This window comes from Schistocerca piceifrons, chromosome X, assembly GCF_021461385.2.
Source record: "Schistocerca piceifrons isolate TAMUIC-IGC-003096 chromosome X, iqSchPice1.1, whole genome shotgun sequence".
In the NCBI taxonomy this organism is placed as follows: Eukaryota; Metazoa; Arthropoda; class Insecta; order Orthoptera; family Acrididae; genus Schistocerca; species Schistocerca piceifrons.
The window spans coordinates 892,205,121-892,224,743 of NC_060149.1; the positions used below are offsets into that span (position 1 = coordinate 892,205,121).

At 41.6% G+C, this 19,623-nt stretch overlaps 1 protein-coding gene across 1 annotated transcript; it reads right to left on the reverse strand.

The window, feature by feature from the left end:
- Positions 1-6,472: 6,472 nt before the first annotated feature.
- LOC124722920 lies at positions 6,473-9,439 on the reverse strand. The gene is made up of 3 exons (XM_047248074.1): positions 9,124-9,439; positions 8,590-8,840; positions 6,473-8,487 (listed from the first exon to the last, which is right to left on the reverse strand). The coding sequence occupies exons 1-3, from the start codon at positions 9,315-9,317 to the stop codon at positions 6,719-6,721; spliced, it is 2,214 nt and encodes a 737-aa protein (XP_047104030.1). The 5' UTR covers positions 9,318-9,439; the 3' UTR covers positions 6,473-6,718.
- Positions 9,440-19,623: the final 10,184 nt, after the last annotated feature.

Genomic DNA, 19,623 nt, shown 5'->3' on the forward strand with positions numbered 1-19,623 from the left:
ATTCAAAATGTTATCAAAAGTTGTGCTTACAAAATAAGATGCCTCATTAAAAATATAACTAATGATCTGTATTATGCCAAAGCTTCCATTATACAGGGACCATACGCTGTCATGATTCAAACTGTGAGTACACAAGGTAAATTTGTTTACATACAAAATATTTCCATTACTGCCAGCCTTTACCTGCACGTAAATTTGGTTTTAAAGTGCTGCCGTGTGTGTGTGTGTGTGTGTGTGTGTGTGTGTGTGTGTGAGTGAGTGAGTGAGAGAGAGAGAGAGAGAGAGAGAGAGAGAGAGCGCAAGGGGATCAAGGGGAGGTTGGGAGTAATAACTAGCATTTAAACCAAACATCTCGAAGGTTCTTTAAAGAATTTCCTCATTTCATTTCATGTAGCAATGAACTCAGTTACAATCTTGGTCCTCCATCTCGAAATGTTGCTTTTTGTCCTTTCAAATTATTTAGTGTATTAATCAGATCGTTTACCAGCATCCCCTCACCCATTTCTTGGGAATTAGTTACTGTACTGCATTCATATGAGAAACAGTGATGATGCAAGATAACTGACAAAAGGAAAGGAACACAGAGAACCTGCTGTTTACTGTCACTTCCTAGCATTAGCACTTTTTTTCCCACCCCTTATTTAGTAATCAATTGAAACGGAAGCCAAAAATAAATAATTTCTCTCCAGTGCCAGCCCCTCTTTTACAACAGTGCATTTCCCAGCCACAGATTCCTCATACTGTCCAACCTTTCTTTTTCCACTCTCTCAAACTGTCTCCACTTTATTTATTCAATTTTTTACAGCACCATATGTAAAACATTTCACATGCCCAGTTATTTCTGTTAAACAAAATCTTGCATCTTCTTTCCTTCAAACCATTATTTCCATTTACTAATTCATTTAATAATTCAAATTTTTTCTGCACCCATAGCTCTCAATTCCTTACAAAAAATAATTCAGTTTACAAACTTTAACCAGAATTCCTATTCTCTTTAATCTCCTCAACTTTATGATATTTTAAAAAAATCTTATGGTTCTTTTTAAATTAAGATAAGTCCACAAGGTTTTAAACAAAATAATTCATGAATATGAAAGTGTGTTATCTTCCAAAGCATTATTCTGTTCTTAAAAATCTGTGTTCAGGACACGTTTTGCTTTGAAACAGAGGTCTCATAAATCTCAAACACACTTGTTTGTTTGTATCTGCTACACAGTTACCACACAAGAGATAGCAACTATTGCCCTATTTCATTAATGAAGTGCCCAGAAAAGATGTAATTTAAGTTAACAGTCACCAAAATCCTAAACACTGTCAAAATTACCCACAAAATATATTAGCACTCTTTTTATTTTTTTCAATGAAATTACAAATTAAAACAAACTTCTTTGCAACATCATTGTAACTGGAACATGAAAGATCTAATGGCAAAAGATTTACAGATGTGTTTTCACAGCATGGCATGGTCCAAAATAATTATTTATTACACAAACTCCTACTTGGTTTCTGTCGAAGTAATCTTCCTACCACTACCAAAAGAAACACAACTCACAGACAAGGAAACATAAGAAACTCTTGCCAAATCCAAGGAAACTGAGCAACTATGCAGTGTGAGAAGTTAGCTCTTTCAAAGAACAATCAACACATACTGTTTCATTTACAAAAATCAACTAAAAACGTGTGGCAGCTTTCAACAACAATACTTACTTGCTTAACTAGCTGGCAGGAAATTTTTAATGCACGGAGGAGGGCAGCCTGATGACAGGAATCACAACAGAACAAGGGGTAACTTTGTTCATTTTCCTTAATCATCCACTCACCCAACCACACAGTCATAGGAGGGATGCATTAGTTACCATATTTGCAATTCCAACATCTACATTGCAGATGTCCACTGAGATAACACACATTGTCTACAGTCATCAGTAGGCAATACTTAAAATTATTTTGAAATGAATTGTACCAGTAATTTTAAAATAATATTACATGGGTTATGTTTATGAGCTATGTGCTGGAACTATTTAATTGAATATAAGCAATCACAAATCAATCTTTAAACCTAAGCATAAATTAAAAGGTTTGTACTTCATTTAATAGTTCGGTGTTTTAAAGTGAACCTATCAAACTGGTTTGCTGTACATACATATTCTGTAGCTCTTGAGGGGGAAAAGGGGTCTCCCTGATGAATAAAGATCAAAAAAAATCAGGCGCGCGCGCGCGCACACACACGCGCACACACACACACACACACACACACACACACACACACACACACACGGCTGGGGGAAGAAGGCATATGTAGACAAAGTGGAAAATGTGGACTCATATGTCATTAATCTTCAAACAAACAGTTTCACATACACAAGATGACTTGACATTACAACAGTATAAACTATAATTAAGTAATACTGAAACTAAAATGTCTCAATCTTTATGGCTGTTCAACAGCATAAACTGAGCATCAGGAGTGGCAAACACACAGCAAACTTATTTTGAAGTTTTGATCACTGAAACTAAAACGGTTATTGTTTTTTCACATACAAAGTAAAATACTGATGAAAATATGTTCTGTACTTTTGTTCGTTATGGATATGCACATAATATGAATTTTATCAAAATTATAAATACAGTATAATGGAGGTAGGTGCTGCAAAGTACCAACACAAATTTGAGAACAAAAACAAAATTAAGCTGTCATCTATTAAATGAATTTGTTTGAAATAGTTTTCTGGGATTACAATAAAGCTGTAATCTTGAGACTAAAAATACATATAAATATTCACACTGTATCTCTCATAGAGGATATTTAAAAGTATATATGATTAACTGTAGCTCTTTCTCATGTCTTAAATGTGATAGAGGAAAGTCAAATAATAATTTCTACATTAACGCGCACATCTCTCTCTAAATCCAGCTTGGTCTGAAATATTTTCAAGTCATCAGTATTAACAGCACATTTACACAACATTCACATGAGGCACTGATAATAAACAAGCAAAATTTCATCACATTACAATGATGGTAATGAAAATTTGACGAGATTGAACCCAATGAAGTAATACACAACTTAAAGTCCAGGCATTTTTTGATATGTGTTTGTTTAGAAACACATGCAAATAAAATTTCAATGCACACAAAAATCATTACCAGGTTGCACAATATGAATAAAGCATTGTGAGAATTGCAGTTTGTCAAAAGTAAATCATTTATGTAACACTAAGATACTGCATTTGAGGCATTTGTTGCCAACAACACCTATACTTAAGGAAACACAAACCAGTTTGAGTATCTGAGCTAGTTTTCAATATTAATCACCGATCTTGTTTGAAACTACCCAGCAGATTGTGCAGAGTGTCAGATTGGGACTGAAACATGGAACCTTGCCTTACAAAAGCAATGCTTTCCCTGAATGAGTTATTCAAGTCTGACACACAATCTGTCCTCACAGGGTACACTCTCCTGCCGGGTGAAAGATTCAGTCACTCACTCTTGTTTGTGTTTAACAAAAAGTCAGTTTACATTACACACTCAATGGCACTTGGGAACACAATAATGTAGCAAACACACAACTAGGAGAGCATATTTATATTTAACATTTTAGACTAGCTGCAATTCCAAAAAAAGACGACATTACTGTGAATATCTATTGCACCATTTTTCAACTTTATGAGATACACTTCAGCAATTTCTGGTTAACAGTTTTCAATATTTGATCTTCCTGTGGTTGCACTAATGTCGGTTACCAGTAAGGGTGATGTTCTGTTCCATTTAATTACTATAGTATCTATTTGCTATTCCATTGGTGACAGTATTACTGTACTTACACCTGAGCTGGAAATCAGTTTTACACATTTTTTCCTTCATTTATTCTGGGCTTCACAATGTTATATGCTGATTTATTTTTCCACTATCACCTATCACTACCATTTATGCTTCTGTTGTCATTGTTACTATTATTTTTGTTTCTATCACATCAGTTCTTTTAGTTTATACAGATCTAGTCTTACCTGATGAAAATACTTTTTGACACAGAGACACATTTCTCACCAATGCAGATCACACAAGGGGGGAGGGGAGGGGGGAGGGGAGGGGGGAGGGGAGGGGGGAGGGGAGGGGAGGGGAGGGGAGAGGGGAGGGGAGAGGAGAGGAGAGGGGAGAGGGAAGAGGGGAGAGGGGAGGGGAGAGGGAAGAGGGGAGAGGGGAGGGGAGGGGAGAGGGGAGAGGGGAGGGGAGAGGGGAGGGGGAGGGGAGGGGGAGGGGGAGGGGGGGAGAGGGGGGAGAGGAGAGGGGAGAGGAGAGAGGAGAGGAGAGAGGAGAGGAGAGGAGAGGAGAGGAGAGGAGAGGGGAGGGGAGGGGAGGGGAGGGAGGGGAGGGGAGGGGAGGTGAGGTGAGGGGAGGGGAGGGGAGGGGAGGGGAGGGGAGGGGAGAGGAGAGGAGAGGAGAGGAGAGGAGAGGAGAGGAGAGGAGAGGAGAGGAGAGGAGAGGAGAGGAAGGGTGACAGTGGAATACCCACAATGACATGCATGATCTCTATGCTATATTTGCAGACACTATAATCACCCAAGCATGAATCTTCACTTTTTAACTTCCACAACATTGAGATTATGAACCAACAAGAAACTGTATCTTAGTCAATACCCTCAATGTGTTATGTGTGAACATATTTTCAAACTGAACACTCATCATTTCATATAGATTAATCTACATACATCAAAAACTGGGACATACACAAAAGAATGGGAAACTGGTAGAGGAAGGAATTCAACTGGACAGTTTAAGAGATATAACAACAGTAAAAAAAAATACAATCAGATGTAATGTACACAAAAAACCACAATGCCCAAGCACAATAATGAGGAAGTATGAGACATGCACAAAGATTTCATAGCTTGTATAAGTCAACAGTCACTTCAGACACTTCTCTGCTGATGAACTATGCCGCCTTCTACCCACCTCTAGGAAAGATGTTTTCCTCTCAATGGATGTCTTTACACATAAATCTCTACACATATATAACACGGATGGGTTCAAAATCGCCAGAAAAACTTATGGCACAAATAACTTTTGCAAGATTATCTGCAGGAAAAATTACATGTACCCCTCTCCAACCTGCATAAAATGAACAAAGAATAGGTTATTGCCTTTTCTTTCCATAAAAAAATGGACAACTCTGAAAAACATTTTTCATTTCCCTGTTGGACAACAAAGGTCTGTTGCATTACATCTGACACCAAGAACAGTTTTTCCGAAAAGTTTTCAATAAAAATTAAGCAAAAATGCAGATTTCTGGAGCAGTTTCAGATAATTTTTGAATCATATCGAATCTAGCAGAATTTACAGATTGTTCTGCATCTCATTCCATCATGAAAAAATTAATATCATTTTGAAACATCTATAATGTAATGAGAGCAAGAACGTATATGTACATGGATGATTTTAACTTACACTATATTTGTTTGAGGATCATGCTTAATATCGATGGGGGATGTGTGAGGAAAAAGGGGGAGGGAGTGAGAGAGTGGGGAGGGAGTGAGAGGGTGGGGTTGGATGGGGAGGGAATGAGAGGGGGGAGGGAGTGAAGCAGACAGTGGGGGGAGGGAGTGAAGCAGAGAGTGGGGGGAGGGAGTGAAGCAGAGAGTGGGGGGAGGGAGTGAAGCAAAGAGTGGGGGGAGGGAGTGAAGCAAAGAGTGGGGGGAGGGAGTGAAGCAAAGAGTGGGGGGAGGGAGTGAAGCAAAGAGTGGGGGGAGGTAGAGTGCAGGGGGGGGGGGATTACAGAAAAAGCTCATTAGTATTATTTGACTTTCCTCTACAGTATATTGACAAAAAATACCTGAAAATTACAACAGTCTTAACTTCAAGTGGCAATCAAGTCACAAGACAAACAGGGAACAATTATAAGACATAAAATACTATACTAAAATGTCAGTCATTGTAGATCCATTGCATTTCAACATTTTTGTCATATAAACTTTTGAACATAAAACTAAGCTTCCTGAACAGGTCATATAACACAGAAACGTCAGGCAGGAGGTACAACATTTACTAGATCTATGTATAACTTTTATCACAAAAGACATCAAAGTTGTACTCACAACAAGGAATAGCACTGATATAGCTACTTCCTCAACATATAATACTCAACACATTCTTCCCATAATTAGTTCTTTACAAATTTAAATCATTTTCAAACACACACTCACAAATATCTGTACAAAATCTCAAAATCTAGTTTATTAATTCAAAGATATAAACAAGCACATAAAATTAACACCCTTCATGTAATACTGAAAATGGACATTGTTTCAGTCTGTTGTAAAAAGTTGTACAAAATCAGAAACAAATGTAGATAACATAGCAAAAAAATACACATTAAGTACAATAATACAATTTACAAAGAAAATGTGATAGAAAAGAAGGATAAAACAATAAAAACAATATATGGCAGTCTAAAAGAGATTTACAGAGCAAGAAAACACGTTTTCTACAGAAAACCATGTGTGGCATAACAGTTTCATTACTGCTCCAACACACAGTTTCATACAAGAAACCAAGTGAAGTGGCAGTAGCCACAAGCAATAAGTTTGAGTAGTACAGATCTGATTATTCTTATAGACACGACAGACTGCAGTTATGTGCTCAGCAGCACTCTTTTAAACAACATCAAATAGACATTTAACATACAATCTAAAACAATCTCTTTTTTCCACACTCCAACATTTTATCTACGTACCATTTCACTTGGATCCAATTCTGTGTCTGCTAAAGTGCGGAACCTAACAAACCCATTCTCTGCCACTAACATTGAAGGGGATATTCTCTCTCTTGCTGATGACAATGTTTGTGACACATTCCTATGCTGATGTACAGGAGTTCGCCTTTCAGAGTTTAGAGACACAAGTGTACCCGATTTTTTCACTGAACGACGGACATCAGAACTCACTGGCGCACCACAATATTGTGACTCAATAATCCCTGAAGTTTTGTGCGCCTGTCCATCATTTGACGAGCTACATTTAAATGATGGTTCTGGTCGTCTCACATTATGTCTCGCAAGAGTCCCACTACCCTTCAATGATCGCCTAACTTCAACAGTTGAGAAAGGAATATCAAACTCCGCTCTTTCTCCTGTAAATACTGGACCTTTCTTGACAGATCTCCTCTCAGAAGATCCCACTTCTGTAACTGGAAATGGAGCCTCATGTGGAACATAGCCTGACTTTCTCAAAAGCCTACGTTCTGAGGTAGAGACAGAAAAACCAGATTCTGAAGCAGAGAAACTGGTGTGAAGATTGTTTAATGGGAATGAATCATCATAAACTTTCTTCCCTGTACGAACAGTATAGTCATGAATAGCTTGATTTGTTACACATACAGCCGGATAAATGTCATCAGCTGTTTCATTACTCTGGGTCGTATTAGTGCACTGACGACAACGAAATAGTGCAAGGCCTGAATTTTGCTGCCCTTTTGCGGCTTCAGCACGATCCTGGCGCATAGGCTGAACACCAGCACTCAGCAGTAAGAAGCAAATTGCAATCTCTATTACCCGAACTGAAAACTGATGACCCCATCGCAGCCAAGGAAGAGACTTACCCTCCCACTCTAAATTGTCATCAACACCAAATATCCCATACAAATGGGCAGCTGACAGCAGCAAACTTAATAGTGCTGCAGCTAATGTCAAACGTATTGCTATAGATAGCGTTGGGTGATGAATATTTGTGAAATTGTTTCCAAATGAGCTATCCATTTTACGAGATGCAGACCTGACTAACATCCTGTATGAGTACAAATATGCCAGGCCAACACATACACATATAAGGACAAACAAACACTGACAAATCAGAGATAGAAAAGATTCTGGAGAAAAGCCAGATGCAAGGTCCAAACTAACACACAAAACAATATGTACAATTATAAAAATTGCAATAACAGTAGGTTTCTGCAAATAAACACCAAATACATAGACCTTTGTAGTTAAGAGGAGGAAGAGAAAAAGTACTAAAAATGCAGATGTGATGCAAGGTGAAACAATGTGAAACATCAAAAGTGAAACTGGTTCTGGAAAAGACTTATTCACATTGTACCCATCATAAAACAGATATACACTACGCAATATACCAACTACAAACAGTAATGCATGCAATGACACAAAATAGCCATATGAAAGCAGTCGTCTACACGAATTTGCACGTGCAATGTTGATGAATGAGCAAATACTAAGCACTGTAAACAGGCTTCCAGTAAGATACACATGAACATCCCATGCAACACCCCATTTGCCACGAAGATCTTTGTGGGCTGGTGTACTTGGAGAAATAGCCACATGAATCCCACGATCATCAGATTTAGGAGGCTGCTGTTGATCATCTGGTAACTCTTCATCACGTCTTGTACTACGCTCATCCACAGCTAAGTCAGCATCTGCTGGTACAGTATCCTGTACTCCAGAAATTCCTGTCTGTTTCTCTTTAGTATCTGTGGAATCTGATTTGGAAAATAGTGAATGATTAGAGCTGGGCTTTAGCGCAATATTTTCTGAGCCTTGTTGTACATCAACAGAACTTGTTTCTGTTCTTGGATATATACCTGGTAACTGAGGGGCTTTGGATTCTGTATTTGGCTTTATAATAATTCCTGGGTTACTTGGTTTTCGGCCACTGCTTCCAGACAATATACGTGAAACACTTGGAGAATGTAAACTGGGAACAGTTTCGTATTCCGATTCATTATTGTGCCGTACATTGAAATTGCTGTTGCTTACTTCAGAAAAAGGAGTTTCTGGGGGTCGGTTGAAACTTGGTGTATTCAGAGGCTTCTTTTTGTCTCGGGAAGATGACCTAAAATAAAAGAAACACCTAATATCTTATAAACGTCTAACAGTGTAGCATATATTTACTAATGACACATTACATAACTACTCATTTAAGAGTTGAATATCCTTACAGCACATCAGTATCTTATGTCCTACTGATACAACTGAACATAAAAACATGTTTTGAAACACTCAAGTTTACTTTTCCTGGTAATGCTTGAATATGGATGAGGGACTCCAAGTATGACAATGAAATATCCATACATAAAACTATTCGTGTATCGAGAAAATACTACAAGAGTACTTACCTCTCCTTCTCCAATGGAACAAGGTCTGGAGGTCTATCTGGAATTCGTTCTCTGTTTGAAGGGGGTCGCGGAGGTGGCGGAATTGGACGTCTGTTTGATGAACCTGAATCAGAATAACTGCCTCGTAAAGTTGGTTTGTCAGCAAATGGATTTGAATATTCTGGAGGAAGTGGAGGTGTAAAGAATTTTCTCATATGAGGCAAGAGTGAAGGTACTTCATGTGTGTTTGGAGTAGTGTATGGTGAAGGAGTAGATTGAACACCACTGTTGTACCTACTAACAGACCTCACCAGTATTCCTGAGTGACTCCTGTTAATAGAATGGAAAAAACGTGATGTATGTGGTGTGCTTGTTTTTAATGACAAATCAGGAGTAAAAATGCTAGTTAATGGTTGGGAAGAGGCAGTTGTTGCGTCAGGTATGACATAATATTTGGAAGATGCACTTCTTCTTGATTTGACAGCTCTTCCTGAGCCGTCCTTGTTTGAAACATCAGAAATTTTCTGCTCAGCCAATGTTAATGTGCGTTCATAATTAAAAATATCAGTTCCACTTGCAAAAGCTGACAGGTATAACAGCGCAAGACAGAATAATGCCATATTTTTATGTCCGGCTTTGCACAAGTGAAAACCAAGGTAATTTCCTCGTTTGTTGAACTACATCTTCAAAACTGTCTTCATACGGCTGCGGCAGGGTTTCTGCAAACAAAATAAAAATTAAATAGTTTTATTAGTTCTTTAAAAACACCAATTTATTATTTACATGGGAAATTTTAGTTTCTGAAGCCTGACAAATCACTGTAATATATCAACAGACACTTGGTGCAGTCTGATATGGAATCAATTACTTTAACAGTGTCACCTGTTTATTACAAATATATTTCACGGTTACAGTGATCATTTACAGGTATTTAACTGACTACTTATATCTATTCTTGTACAGGGTTATTACAAATGATTGAAGCGATTTCACAGCTCTACAATAACTTTATTATTTGAGATATTTTCACAATGCTTTGCACACACATAAAAAAACTCAAAGTTTTTTTAGGCATTCACAAATGTTCGATATGTGCCCCTTTAGTGATTTGGCAGACATCAAGCCGATAATCAAGTTCCTCCCACACTCGGCGCAGCATGTCCCCATCAATGAATTCGAAAGCATCGTTGATGCGAGCTCGCAGTTCTGGCACATTTCTTAGTAGAGGAGGTTTAAACACTGAATCTTTCACATAACCCCACAGAAAGAAATCGCATGGGGTTAAGTCGGGAGAGCATGGAGGCCACGACATGAATTGCTGATCATGATCTCCACCACGACCGATCCTTCGGTTTTCCAATCTCCTGTTTAAGAAATGCCGAACATCATGATGGAAGTGCGGTGGAGCACCATCCTGTTGAAAGATGAAGTCGGCGCTGTCGGTCTCCAGTTGTGGCATGAGCCAATTTTCCAGCATGTCCTGATACACGTGTCCTGTAACGTTTTTTTCGCAGAAGAAAAAGGGGCCGTAAACTTTAAACCGTGAGATTGCACAAAACACGTTAACTTTTGGTGAATTGCGAATTTGCTGCACGAATGCGTGAGGATTCTCTACCGCCCAGATTCGCACATTGTGTCTGTTCACTTCACCATTAAGAAAAAATGTTGCTTCATCACTGAAAACAAGTTTCGCACTGAACGCATCCTCTTCCATGAGCTGTTGCAATCGCGCCGAAAATTCAAAGCGTTTGACTTTGTCATCGGGTGTCAGGGCTTGTAGCAATTGTAAATGGTAAGGCTTCTGTTTTAGCCTTTTCCGTAAGATTTTCCAAACCGTCGGCTGTAGTATGTTTAGCTCCCTGCTTGCTTTATTCGTCGACTTCCGCGGGCTACGCGTGGAACTTGCCCGCACGCGTTCAACCGTTTCTTCGCTCACTGCAGGTCGACCCGTTTATTTCCCCTTACAGAGGCATCCAGAAGCTTTAAACTGCGCATACCATCGCCAAATGGAGTTAGCAGTTGGTGGATCTTTGTTGAGCTTCATCCTGAAGTGTCGTTGCACTGTTATGACTGACTGATGTGAGTGCATTTCAAGCACGATATACGCTTTCTCGGCTCCTGTCGCCATTTTGTCTCACTGCGCTCTCGACCGCTCTGGCGGCAGAAACCTGAAGTGCGGCTTCAGCCGAACAAAACTTCATGAGTTTTTCTACGTATCTGTAGTGTGTCGTGACCATATGTCAATGAATGGAGCTACAGTGAATTTATGAAATCGCTTCAATCATTTGTAATAGCCCTGTATTTATGTTTGGTATACGAGTTGTCATGGAGAAACAACTTTAATCGTCATTTAAAGGTACAGCTCCTCTCTTTTTCAGACATTTTTATTTGCACAGGGTTAACTTACAAAGTGTTTTATAGCTATGTATTTCACTCTTTACTGTGCCCAAGTTTTAATTAATAGATAATGCGCATCATTTTTACTTCTAGTATTGTATCTGTGAATATCACTAGTATTTTTGGACTCCGTCAACAACAAATGGTATCAGTAAATAAAAGTACTGTGAGGTTACTGTTAATACTGTCAATGCTTAAACAGATGTCCACCGAAATAATAAAAATTTTGGTGCAAGTTTTAAAAAATGGTTGAAATGTCTCTGAGCACTATGGGACTTAACACCTGAGGTCATCAGTCCCCTAGAACTTAGAACTACTTAAACCTAACAAACCGAAGGACATCACACACATCCATGCCCGAGGCAGGATTCGAACCTGCTACCGTAGCGGACACACGGTTCCAGACTGAAGCGCCTAGAACATCTCGGCCACAGCGGCCGGCGCAAGTTTTAATATGCATCCTGAAGCAATCTGAAGGGTGTCCCAAAAACCTCGGTAGTCATAAGTATATAGACTGCATACGATGTTAGACTGATCACTTTGACATGAGGAACTAATGGTCAAGGTGGATTATTTAGCTTCTGCCGAGATATCCACACTGATGGACCGCCATTGCAAACACTTTTGACACCACAAGTTTGCAGAAATCTGGTTCACCTAAATTATCATCAGAACTAGGATCACAAAATGCTGGACTTGTGGCCATAATAGAAACATTACTTTTCTGCTTGAGGGTAAAAACTTATTTTTTTATATTACACTCAATGTCTCACTACATGATCTAATAACTTTGAAAAACTTTTATATCCAGAAAGACCAAATTCTATTGGATACAGGTTAACTGACATGCAGATATAAATGTGAGAAGGAGGCAATCTGCTATCTTCAGGTGGTTAAAACCACACAGTGGAATTATCCATAGTGAAATTGTTTTACCACCTATCCAAAGACGTAGCTGTGGCAGAATACACTACTTGTACTGAAACCCCACAAACGATTACAGGTATGTTCAAGTTACAGGCATTACAGGACACTGGCACGCTAAAGTCTAGATCAGGGCCAGTGGCAGTCACAGTGGTGTTCCTCTACTTCTCACAGGTTGATAACGCATCAGTTTTGCGTAGCCAACGATACGATACTTTGATGTAACCAATGAGAAGCAAGAAAAGAAGCAAAGTATTTATAGCACGGAAATTGAGATCATTCTCTTGTTTATTGTTTATTCATAGTATTATTCAATTTTTACTGTTCTAGATATGGCTGCAAATTCTATTAAGTGGTCTGGTGCTCCATGGTGACATAGTACAGTGGTATATGTTGCATGGTTCAGTTGTGGAAGAATGGAAATGTATTAAATGCGATGAAGAAATGGCTCTGAAAAAATCTAAGGTTACTATTTATGGTACAGTGTGGGAGTGCAGGAAGGCTGCCAATTTTCCAGGTGTACCATTTGGAAGAAGTCCTAGTTTGCTACAAGCAAATTAAAAATTGACACAATTCGCAGTTCACATATTTGTGGGTTTGTAAGTGCAGATCTGATTTTATCTCTCATGTACTGAACAAGGCTATGCAAACTACTGTTGAGTGGAGAAAATTTTCTACGGACATTTGTGTAGAGGTGCGTCTCACACAAAATGAGAAACTTGGTGGTGAAGGAGTAATTGTTGAGACTGACAAGTCTCAGTTTGGCAAAAGTAAGTTTGGGAGGTGACAAGGCGAGAGGTAGATTGTGTGTTGGGAGGCATACAAAGAGTATTATACTACTCCTCCCCTCCCCCCCCCCCCCCCCCTCCTCCACCCTTCTGTGTTGTACCTATATTACTGAAAGTTTATCTGCTGGAAATTATCATACAGAACATTTTGCCAGACAACAGCTGCTTCAGACTGTTTTCATGTGTACAAGAGCCTGAAAGATGAGGGTTTCCAGCATCTCACTGTCAACCACAAACTGGCCTTTAAGAAAGCTACGACAGGTGCCATACCGAAAACATAGAGACCACATGGGTTGCTATGAAATACTTGCTGCATGGCTCAAGACAGTGCAAGACATTTTTTGATAACTACTTATTCACATGTGGAGAAAGCAGAAGCAAAACGACTCAGATTTATTTTTAAGTTTTGCAATTAGCATGAAAAAATTTTCCTCTTGTTTCATTTTTGCTTTTCCTTTTCAATCACAATTGTTATTCCTACCATGAGTAGCAATTCTATTAATGAAATTGGTTGCCACACATGTGACTTTTTGCTCATTTTGTCACTAATTATGAGAATATGGTTAGGCTGGAATGTGACTGTTCAGGTGACAGTTAGCAAAGCCAATTTATGTAAAAGCTAAAAATACCTACTTGTGATAACAGAATGATCAGTAGCTTGGCCAATGTCCAGGTTAGGTTTGAATGTGACAGTTTGTTCACGAGTACGTGAAGTCGGTGACGTGAAAGCTAAAAATCCTATGTGTGGTTATAAATTGATCTGTCGCCTAGCCTGAGGCCTAGGTTAGGTCAGGATATGACAGTTTGACTCACAAAAATTACATTAATAATCCTTGTTGTCACAAATATTTCACTATTCTTTCTGAACACGTTGCAAATTATGGGGTTCTGGTTAGTTTGGGACTTAACAGCACAGTGTACATTGCTGGGAGAGAAATGAGCAACAATTATATTTATAATTTTGTTTCTCATAAATATTTCACTCTTCCTTCTTATTAAAATTACAATTTTTCAGGTTGTAGTAAACTGACATGATAATGTGATAATATTCCTTCGTCTCTTGCTTCCAAACATGTCCTCTGTCTGCTGCTCTCTCAATGGCTGTGTACAACCAGCAACTGAAACATCCCCTTTTCATTCCCATCATACCTCACAATGATTGTTGACAATATTGCTGCACAAAACACATTAAGTACAGCACTGGCCCTAGACTAGACTTTTACCGAATGATAAGGAAAATTTGATCGGACAAGAGACAAAGCCAAGACTAAGCATTACTTCACTTTATGGTTTCTCAACATACATTGGATGATCAAGAAGTTTCTATCTGAAGACCACACAGTCCATAATCGGTATGCCAATCAGGCAAAATTGCCATGTGCATTGAGGCAATCATCCCAACGAAGCACTAGGCTGAAGATACTTGTTTGGTAAAACACCATGTCCTGATGCAAGAAGAATCTTGTAATGACCTGCTCCATATCCTTGTCTGACAGGAATCGTCATACCTTCAAAAACTTTTACCAAATGCATGATAATAAAATTGGGAGAGATCAGGACTGTAGGGCGGGGAAGGGAGAGGGGGGAAGGTGCCTCGAGTGTCTTCCACTTGAAATGGTGTAACTTCTACATTACAATATTTGCGATATGGGGACGTACGTTACCATGAAGAAGCAACACCCAGAACTTAGTGTACGATTCCACAATGTTAGTTTTCAACAGACATGCTGCTCCATACACATTCTTCATTCTCCACTGGATGTCTACCGCTGTTTATCCTTTGGCAGCCAAGAAAAGAACAGCAGCATGTTGGTCTTGTTCGGCCGCATTTGGTAACAATGCAGCCATAGTTCACATTTCCGCATTTTTCCACATGTCAGAAAGCCACAAATTCCGCACTAATCCTGTGCCTACATGTCCGTGTTTATGTACCCACATCGGAGTTGCACTACACTGCATATAAACTGCACCAACAGCCTCATCGCCCCTTATACAAACTGCCATCCGCACTGTCTGCAGGTACCTAGCTACTTTAATATGTAGACTTAAATTCAACCACACATTACTGCTAACATCTGCACATGTTGTGTGTTGCGGAGACTTTTTTCTGTTCTTGTGGAAAGCACACAACATTGACACCACTGTGTCAAATAGGAATTTGTTGCATGAAATCATTAACTGGATGATGCTACAAAGACTTACTTAAAGTGATCATAATGGCAAATACACACATGCTTGGGTAGCTCAGATGGTAGAGCACTTGTCCGTGAAAGGCAAAGGTCTCAAGTTCGAGTCTTGGTCCGGCACACAGTTTTAATCTGCCACGAAGTTTCATATCAGCGCACACTCCACTACACAGTGAAAATCTCATTCTGGAAACATCCCCCACGCTGTGGCTAAGCTATGTCTCTGCACTATCCTTTCTTCCAGGGGTGCTAGTTCTATAAGGTTAGCAGAAGAGCTTCTGTGAAGTTTGGAAGGTAGGAGACGAGGTACTGGCAGAATTGAAACCGTAAGGACGGGGCAATCGCAACGTCATCTGATAAAAGTGCAGGAAGTGTGTCAGGCAGTGCAAACGTCTGCCTGAGCAGAGTTAAAAGCGGGCAGTCCAACAAGATGTGGACCACCATCAAAGCTGACCTGCAGCAACATAAAGATGGGTCCTCACGGCGCAATAAATAGCTGTGTATCATCCAGGTGTGGCCAATGCGCAGCCGGCAGAGGTCAACAGAGTCCTTGCGAGAGACCCGCAAGGAGGAGCGCCACGCACTGGTAGCCTCCTTGATGGCCCCGAAGTTTCTTGGGTGAAAGAAGGGTGCGCCAGTCTTCACCCCTGCTGCAAAACTGACCTGAGGTCACTGACCGAAAGGGCAATCTCCAAGGCCGGTGTACCGACAGCATGTTTGGCCAGCGTGTCAACACATTCACTTCCCGGGATGCCGACATGACCCGGGGTCCACACTAGGACCACAGAGCGGCTGCAATGGGCAAGAGTATGGAGGGACTCCTGGATAGCCATCACCAGGCAAGAGTGAGAGAAACACTGGTCGACAGCTTGTAAACCACACAGGGAGTCGCTAAAGAAGGACTCACCTGAGCAGGAGCGGATATACTCTGGGGCATGAGCGATAGTGACCAGCTCGGCAGTGAAAACACTGCAGCCAGCTGGCAATGAGTGTTGTTCATAATGATACCTTGAGTAAGAGCATAACCGACACGAGCAGCAACCATCGAACCGTCACTATAGACAACATCAGAGCCTTGAAACGTGGCAAGGATTGATTGAAAGAAAGCAGCGGCGGAGGGCCTCAGGAGGGACTGAGTCCTTTGAGCCCTGTGCCAAATCAAGCCGAAGGCATGGGCGGGGCACACATCACGGGGGTATACGCAGAGGGGCCCGAAAAAGTGGTGGAAGAGGGAAAACCTCAAGCCCAGAGAGAAGAGTTCTGACGCGAACTGCGATCGTACACCCTGAGCAGGACCGCCGTTCCAGAAGATGGACGACCGACAGAGAATAGGAGACGATAATTGGAATCCCAGGCAAGCTACAAACGTGTGTAGCATAAGCAGCCAGTAATCGCTGGCGCCAAAACCGCTATGGAGGGACACCTGCCTCCACAAGTATGCTGTTGACAGGGCTCGTCCGGAAAGCTCCAGTGGCGAGTCAGATCCCGCTGTGAAGGATGGGGTCCAGCAACCTCAATGCGGAAGGGGATGCCGAACCGTAAGCCAGGCTCCCATAATCTAGACGGGACTGAATTAACACCTGGTACAGCCGTAGAAGGGTAGATCGATCGGCACTCCAGCTGGTGCAACTCATGCAATGAAGAGCGTTAAGATGCCGCCAGCACGTCTGTTTATAAGCTGCGATCTTTAATCATCTCAGCGATCTCGGGTGACCACCAAGGCACAGTCCTCCGCCAAGGGGACCCAGAAGAACAGGGAATGGCAGCAGATGCCAGAATGTCCACTGCATCCTCAAACGCAGAGCTTGTAGGTAGCGGTGGAGTTATTTTTTTTTGTTTTGGTTTTAGGGTGCAAAACTGCTATGGTCATTAGCGCCCGGTCCGTGACTTAGGAAACAGTAAAAAACCGAAAATGGAAACCAGCAGCAATGGGAACGAAACTCAAAAAATTGGAGAAACTAAAAGCAGAAGGAAGGCTTAAAAATCCACTACAGAAAGGGGTTAGTTGTCCCCAAAAAAAGCTTCAAATGACTGACATCATTTCACTGGCACTAATAAACTCGAGAACGCGATCGGCCGAGCGCGTGTCATCTGCTAAAAATGGAAGAAATATCAGGCGACAGCTGTAGACAGGCGCGTAATGGAGTAAAATAGGGGCACTCAATTAAAAGGTGTCTTACCGTCCACAGCTGAGAGCAGTGGGGACAGAGTGGGGGAGGATAACCGCTTAAAAGATGTCGATGGCTAAAAAGACAGTGCCCTATCTGGAGTCTAGTTAAAATTACCTCCTCCCGACGACACGTTCGGGAGGAAGAGGTCCAAGCACAAGGAAGAGCTTTCACGTCCCGCAATTTATTATGGGGAAGTGTCGACCAATGTGCGTGCCATAAAAGAGCAACACGACGACATAAAACACTCCGTAGATCGGCGAAGGGAATCAATTGAATAGCTGGCTGAAGAAGAGAGACTGCAGCCTTGGCCGCTATATCAGCCGCCTCATTTCCACAGATATCAACGTGTCCCGGGAGCCAGAGGAATGCCACCGAGACACCCCCCAGGTGGAGCAAGCGCAGATAGTCCTGAATCCGGTGGACCACAGGGTGGACAGGGTAAAGAGCTTGGAGACTGAAAAGGGAGCTGAGAGAATCTGAACAGATAACATACTGTATCCGCTGATGGCGGCGGATGTAGTAGACCGCCTGGAGAACAGCGTAAAGCTCCGCAGTATAAACCGAACACTGGTCAGGAAGCCGAAATTGATTTGGGGTGTTGCCAACAATATAGGCACTCCCTACACCAAACGATGTTTTTGAGCCATCAGTGTAAATAAATATGGCTTCCTTCATTTGTGCACATACAGCAGAAAATGCCCGACGATAAACAAGTGAAGGGGTACCACCCTTGGGAAACTGACAAAGGTCACGGAGCAGGCAGGTCCGGGGATGGAGCCAAGGCGGTGCTGTACCCCAAGTTGTCAAGAAGGTTTTCGGGAAGCGGAAGGAAAGAGAATGGAGCAGTTGACGGAAGCGGACTCCCAGTGGTAGTAGGGAGGAGGGGCGGCCTGCTTACCCTACATCAAAGGAGGCGTTGAAAAAAATGTCATGGGCTGGATTAGCAGGCATGGAATACAGATGGCTAGCATAACGACTCAGAAGGACTGCTCGCCGATTGGACAGTGGAGTTTCAGCAGTCTCAGCATGAAGGCTTTCCACAGGGCTGGTGTAAAAAGCTCCAGACACTAAACGTAATCCACGGTGGTGGATAGAGTCGAGACGCCGAAGAATAGACGGCCGAGCAGAGGAGTAGACTATGCTTCCATAGTCCAATTTCGAGCGCAATAAGGCGCGATAGAGGCGGAGAAGGACCACTCGGTCTGCTCCCCAGGAGGTACCATTAAGGACACGGAGGGTGTTGAGGGATCGCAGACAGCGAGCCGAAAGATAGGAAACGTGGGAGGACCAGCACAGTTTTCTGTCAAACATAAGACCCAAGAATTTAGCGACATCCGAAAACGGAAGGTTGACAGGTCCTAGATGTGAGGAGGGTGGAAGAAACTCCTTACGTCGCCAAAAATTAACACAAACAATCTTACTGGGAGAAAAGCGGAAGCCCGTTTCGATGCTCCAAGAGTGGAGGCGATCGAGATATCCTTGAAGACATCGTTCAAGAAGGCTGGTCCGTTTAGAGCTGTAGTAGATCGCAAAATCGTCCACAAAAAGGGAGCCCGAGACATCAGGAAGGAGACAATCCATAATTGGATTTATGGCAATGGCAAACAGTACAACACTCAGCACGGAGCCCTGGGGTACCCCGTTTTCTTGAGAGAAAGTACGGGAGAGAGTAGTGTTCACCCGCACTCTAAATGTGCGCTCTGCCATAAATTCACGAAGAAAAAGGGGCAGCCGACCTCGAAAGCCCCAAGAGAACAGTGTGCGGAGGATGCCTGTCCTCCAACAGGTATCGTATGCTCTCTCCAGATCAAAAAAAATTGCTACTGTTTGGCGTTTCCGGAGAAAATTGTTCATGATATAAGTGGAGAGAGCAACAAGATGGTCAAGTGAAGAACGATGCTTTTGGAATCGGCATTGGGCAGGTGTTAAAAGACTGCGGGACTCCAGCCACCTAGCTAAACGGCAATTCACCATACGCTCCAAAACCTTACATACACTACTCGTGAGAGGGGAGATGTTTGTCCTTTCCAGGTTTCGGAACAGGAACGACGATAG

Coding starts and splice junctions, on each gene's coding strand:
- LOC124722920 (XM_047248074.1), bottom strand. CDS start 9,317: ATGAGAAAATTCTTTACACCTCCACTTCCTCCAGAATATTCAAATCCA. Junction 8,841..9,123: donor GTTCCATTGGAGAAGGAGAG/GTAAGTACTCTT, acceptor CTTTTATTTTAG/GTCATCTTCCCGAGACAAAA. Junction 8,488..8,589: donor CAAAGCCCCTCAGTTACCAG/GTATATATCCAA, acceptor TTTCCAAATCAG/ATTCCACAGATACTAAAGAG.